At 46.6% G+C, this 6,476-nt stretch overlaps 1 protein-coding gene across 1 annotated transcript in view; it reads right to left on the bottom strand.

Moving 5' to 3' along the window:
• Positions 1-1,445: 1,445 nt before the first annotated feature.
• Positions 1,446-6,476, bottom strand: part of LOC149440761 (poliovirus receptor-like) — a 91,775-nt gene continuing 86,744 nt past the window's right edge. Inside the window, exon 7 of the mRNA XM_089658172.1 lies at positions 1,446-4,884. Within this exon, the coding sequence (XP_089514298.1) occupies positions 4,874-4,884 (11 nt within the window). The 3' untranslated portion in view covers positions 1,446-4,873. The remainder of the gene's footprint in view (positions 4,885-6,476) is intronic.

Raw genomic sequence — 6,476 nt, 5'->3', positions numbered from 1 at the left:
TGGGGCACTACTCCCCCCACTGACACCAACGATGGGGCACTACTCCTCCCACTGACACCAACGATGGGGCACTACTCCTCCCACTGACACCAACGATGGGGCACTACTCCTCCCACTGACACCAACGATGGGGCACTACTCCTCCCACTGACACCAACGATGGGGCACTACTCCTCCCACTGACACCAACGATGGGGCACTACTCCTCCCACTGACACCAACGATGGGGCACTACTCCTCCCACTGACACCAACGATGGGGCACTACTCCTCCCACTGACACCAACGATGGGGCACTACTCCTCCCACTGACACCAACGATGGGGCACTACTCCTCCCACTGACACCAACGATGGGGCACTACTCCTCCCACTGACACCAACGATGGGGCACTACTCCTCCCACTGACACCAACGATGGGGCACTACTCCTCCCACTGACACCAACGATGGGGCACTACTCCTCCCACTGACACCAACGACGGGGCACTACTCCTCCCACTGACACCAACGACGGGGCACTACTCCTCCCACTGACACCAACGATGGGGCACTACTCCTCCCACTGACACCAATGACATGGCACTACTCCTCCCACTGCAAAATTACAGTTATGAAGTAGCAATGAAAATAATTTTATGGTTGGGGGTCACCACAACATGAGGAACTGTATTAAGGGGTCGCGGCATTAGAAAGGTTGAGAACCACTGCCCTAAACAGTCCCTTTACCATGTCCATATGGAATGGATCATTTGCCCCCTCCCGAGGAAATGCGGAGGAGCTTCCCATTAGCTCAGTCCACCCTGCCAAATTATCTACAAAAGGGTTAATGAGATAGTAATCTGTCCCACAAACCCGGGCCACATAAGTTTTACATGTTTCCCCAGGATTAGGGGGAGGGTACTCTTTACTACCTTTTTGATCCCATTCTGCAAGTGTGTAAATACAGTCAATTATAATTATGGTTCACTGTCAGCCGTTGTCTCACCTTACAAGGCCTTCAGCAATCTTACAACTCTATGAATGGCAATCTTACACTCTATATCATGCAGCGATAGAAGAGGTCAAGCAAAAAGAGGTTAGAAGTCCCTCAGATCATCCACTTCCCTTGGTCTTTCCCAAAAAGACCCATTTTACTCAGTCTACCAAAGACAATTTTCTGTACTTCCCAAAAGTACAGCAGAAAAACTTCTGTTGCGTACCAAACACAATTATTGCGTACCAAACACAATCTCAGCTGCTACCAGCTGGTTACTTAAATTTAACTATAGAGAAATGCAGTATAGTCAGAGCCGAGGCAAGAAGACACAAATTCACAGACACAGATCACTGCATCCCACCGGCTGCCACCATCTGTTAGGAAGGGGTTAATTGGCCCCTAGGATGATCTGGGAGACCCCGTCAGAATTCTGGGAGCACACCACGAAGGACCACAGAGACAGGTTGGTTCTGGTATGCTCGTTTATTGATAACGTGAAAGGCAATTAAATACAAAACAGTTATGGAAGGAGGATGGAGGGAGGATGTCCCTTCATCCAATCAGAACATCATTAGCTAAGCATATTTTATAACATGATTATATATAAAAAATACTATGGTTTGCAGCAATCCAAAGTTCGCTTATCTGTAAAAAGTGTGATTTTACAAGTTTGTCATGACATCCTAAAATTAGAGTAAACAGTAGCCGTAAACATTTAGTATTGATTTTGATCAAAGTTCTCTATCTGTGGAGAATAAAATGTTAGTATTTTCAGATTAACCCTTTCTCCCACACAACATTTTTTTTTTAAAATAAAACCTTTCTATTTTAGGCTCAGTGATATCATGGGGTCTCTGTGCTTCTGTATGCAATGCAGGCAGGTCACGGCTGGTGAGAGGGAGCTGGCAGGGTGCTGTACATGGCTTCCTGAAAATATCACAGCACACTGCCTCAGTTCTTCTCTCAAGAGCCCTCAGCCCTACTGCAAGCAATGGGCTGGCTCACGGGAGGAGTTATGCAAATATCCAAGTGGTAGGTGGATGTCAGTCTGGAGGAGGAGCTGTTCCTAAGAAGGTTGCATTTGGATGCAGACCGCTCAGTGTGATGCTGCGCCTCCATGACTGAAAAGAATATCTTCCTTCCTAGCGATCTTTTGTAAACTACCAATTGCCCTGCCCCCATGTAATGGAGATGAAGAGACATGGACAGATTTGTAGTCCATATCAGAAGAACAGCCTAGAGTGACAATGGTGGATAGGAAGGTATAATATATTTACTTGTTTTAAACTTTTTCTTTTTTCACATTTCTTCAGTTACTTCCTGGTTTCTGGCTTAGGCTAAAATGATGTCATACATCCCAGGAGTCTTCAGAAGGGGAGGCGGGGCTTTCTCAGCTAAGCACTCCCTCCTGGCTGCATGCCTGAGCTAAGGGCAGATGGATCCCAGGAAGTAAATGCTCCATGACCCGTCTACCCTTACCCAAGCTGGCCACGGATTTCAAAGTGATTTTTTTTTTTTTTATACGGATGGATGGGGGAGTTTGCTTTGAATAAAAGTAAATTAAAGCCTTTTCAGCTTGTGGTGCTCAGATACAGTGTAGTTGTGCTTTAAGTCCCAACTCCCTAATCCATAGGATTCCTCAGATGTGCAGATTGGGACTCACATTGTAAACATATTTACAGCAACTGCAGATCCTTCATAATGTTCATCAATTTATGGCCTCTCTTCTCCAAGGAAATGCCGCCATCCTTCAAGAACAAAGCAGTTTCAGGTATTCATTATTTAACACTTTTCAGCTTTTAACCGCTTAAGGCCCGCCCACAGTACAATTACTGCTGCAGGGCAGGCACTCTGCGCAAAATCACGTATATATATATACACATGATTCTGCATTTCTGGGTTGGGGAGGCACGCAAGGCGCACGACCGCCTTACCCACGCCGCTAATCACGGCCCTGGGTGTTAATGACCAGATTCCGGCCTGTGATTACCTGCCGGCAACCAGTGATTATCGATAATCACCAACAGGGAGAAGAGCTGCATTGTTTACAATGCACCCCTCCTCCCTGTCAGTTTGGGAACACTGATCGGGATGACTGAGCACAGCCATCCTGATCAGTGTGCTTACAGTGAAGCACACCGTCCCGCCTCCCCCAGTAAAATGACTCCCATCACACAGTTAACCCTTTGATCACTACCAAATGTTAACCCATTCCTGCCCAATGCCATTAGTACAGTGTCAGTGCTTATTTTTAGCACTGATCACGGTACTGGTGTCACTGGGGATGTCACCAAGTCAGTTCCCCCCAGTGTCAGAATGTCCGTCGCAGTCTCGCTGTATGTTGCTATATGTCACTGATCGCCAATATTATTAGTATTAAAAAAAAAATCCCAGTATCTATACCGCCATTTGTAGATGCTATAACTTTCACATAAACCAATTAATTTACACGTATTGGGATTTTTTTTGTAGCCAAGACACAGAGCAGAATACATTTTGGCCGAAATTTATGCCGAAATTTGATTTTTTTTACTGGACATGTTTAACCGCCTCCCGCCCGCCATATAGTTCAATGATGGGCGCAAGGCAGTTCTCTCGTTCTGGGAGGACGTCATATGACGTTCTCCCATTCTAACCACGCATGCACGCCTCTGGGAGTGCGCAGCGTGGCGATCAGCAGTGTGCTGTGTTTCTCGGACACAGCAGATCACCGATCCATGGAAAGAGCCGAAGATGTCAGCTCAGTCATGTGATCAGCTGTGTCCAATCACAGCTGATCGCATATAAATAGGGAAATGCTGGTTATCGGCATTTCTCTCCACTCGAGCTGTCACGCTGACAGAGGAGAGCCGGTAATCGGCATTCCCCGGAGCGGACATGTCCACTGATCATCAGGGCACTGATTATCAGTGTGCCCTGATGATCTGTGTAGCCCCAGCAGTGCCACCTGTCAGTGTCCATCAATGCCAGCTGTCAGTGCTCATCCATGCCACCTGCCAGTGCACATCAATGCCACATATCAGTGCCCATCTGAGCTGCCTTTCAGTGCCACCTATCAGTGCCAGTCAGTGCCACCTATCAATGCCAGTCAGTGCCACCTATCAATGCCAGTCAGTGCCACCTATCAATGCCAGTCAGTGCCACCTATCAATGCCAGTCAGTGCCACCTATCAGTGTGCATCAGTGCTGCCAGTCAGTGCCGCCTATCAGTGCCATATATGAGTGCTGCCTTTCAGTGCACATCAGTGATGCCTGTCAATGCCCATCAATGCAGCCTCATTAGCGCACATCAGTGAAGGAGATAAATCACTTATTTACAAAATTTTATAACAAAAACTAAGAAATAACTTTTTTTTCCAAAATTTTCAGTATTTTTTTTGTTTGTTTAAGAAAAAAATAAAAACCCTGAGGTGATTAAATACCACCAAAATAAAGCTCTATCTGTCACAAACAAATGCTAAAAATGTCATATGGGTGCAGTGTTACATGACCGCGCAATTGTCATTCAAAGTGTGACAGCGCTGAAAGCTGAAAATTGGCCTGGGCAGGAGGGGGTATAAGTGCCCGGTAGGCTAGTAGTTAATAGCAAAAAGTCCAAAATATTGTTTTTTTCCTCAAAATTGTCAGTGTTTTTTTTATATAGCACAAAAAATAAAAAATACCACCAAAAGAAAGCTCCATTCGTGGGAAAAAAATGTAATAAATTTCATTTTGGTGCAGCGTTGCATGACCGGGCAATTGTCAGTTAAAGTAACTCAGCTCCGTAACGCAAACCGCTTCTTTAATGTCCATCGAATGGTCACTCTTCTCCAAGGAAGATCATGCCGTCATCCTTCATAGAAGAACAAAGCAATGTCAAATATTCTTCATTTAGTTAACACTTTCAGCTTTTCACGTCATTTTTTTCCTGAGAAAACAAAAACAGAGTTTCAGTATTATATCAGATGCAGAGCAAAACAACAGGCTCACTGTGACCTTTCCTCTGCCGGAGCCATTTTTTGTACTTTTTGGACGCATGCTTATAAAAGCAAAACTACGCCTGAAGATGAATTAAAACCCCCAAACATTATATATTTCACAAAAGCAAAAAACTTGGAGAATAAAATGATGGTAGTATTATTTTTTTTTCTGTCACACCATATAAGCGCAACATAGAAATTAAAAATACACTAAATTATTATTATATTATTATTATACAGTATTTATATAGCGCCAAAGGGTTTGCTCAGCGCTGTACAATAGCAAGATTAACTTAAAGGGCCGGTTCACACTATAGAAACGCAGTCCAGATGCATTCCGGATACGTTTCTGCGTGCGTGTTTTTGATGCATTCTGGTGCGTATTTTATGCATTCCAGTTAATTTTTTCTCCTTCTCTTTTTCTCCAAATAGGGACATGTGCGTTCCAGTGCATTTTTGGTGCTTTTTTTTATGCGTTTTACCACATTCCAGTGCACTTCTGTGCAGAACATATGCAGCCTGTGCTACTCTTTTTTCTGCACCCAGAATGCACTGGAACTGCAAGCACTTATATGAACTATGACATTGACAACTGTGACGGGAGGTAGGCAGGACAGAACACACAGAGCAGATGATAAACACACAAAGCTTTATTGAAAGGATGACAGTCACTCAATTGGGGTCTGCAGGTAGCGTTGCAGTACCCAGTGTAGGGGAAGAGCAGGGAGAGGGCCTAAAACAATTGTAATCCGGCCCCAGGGGGCAAAGTTCAAGTCTCTAACAGTTTGTAATCCAAGCAGGGAAGAGAAAGGGGGAGAGAGTTCAGGAACAGTCCATAGGGGAATAAAACAGGGGTGCAGACACTCACGGTTCCGGCAGGGATGCCCTGGTTCACAGCAGACGACAGCAGGGGGGCGACCCTCCTCAGCACACAGCAAAGGGTCCTAACAGCAGGTACCGGTCCTGATACTCCAGCACACAAGCACTCCTGGGCCCGCAGTATGGGCAGTATAGCAGCAGGTACTCCTCTTGAGTCTTAGCAGCGTATTCAGCTGGTAATACTGCAGAGTGTCAGCGGGTAATAATCCTCCCAATCCCGGTAATACTGCAGAGTGTCAGCGGGTAATAATCCTCCCAATCCCGGTAATACTGCAGAGTGTCAGTGGGTAATAATCCTCCCAGTCCCAGGGTCTTTGCAAAGTGGCTGCGGGGGTCTCGCCTCAGCGTAGACCTCCCAGCAACTGCGCAGCGGACAGAATGACCCAGGGAGCCCTGCACCAGCCTTCTTAAGGCTGCTGCAGGATGCTCCCGGTTGTCCTGGTAACCGTGGGCGGTGTGCCTCGTTGCCTGGCAACGAGGCACGCCCCCTTGACACGGGCTGCGTTCTTGAGAGCGCGGCCTTTGTCAGAGTTCAGGCGCGGGAAAATCCCGTGCCCGCGCCGCACTTGCCGGGGCCGTGCAGCAGCAGCCTGACTGCCATGGCCCGGAACATTCCTGAGGGAGATTCGCCCCTCTCTGGCCTGATGGCTGGAGAGGTGCG

This window comes from Staurois parvus, unplaced genomic scaffold, assembly GCF_062004578.1.
Source record: "Staurois parvus isolate SC_StPar_1 unplaced genomic scaffold, SC_StPar_1.0 ptg001054l, whole genome shotgun sequence".
In the NCBI taxonomy this organism is placed as follows: domain Eukaryota; kingdom Metazoa; phylum Chordata; class Amphibia; order Anura; family Ranidae; genus Staurois; species Staurois parvus.
Note: the sequence above shows the minus strand (reverse complement) of the source record. Positions and strands in the feature narration are given on the sequence as shown.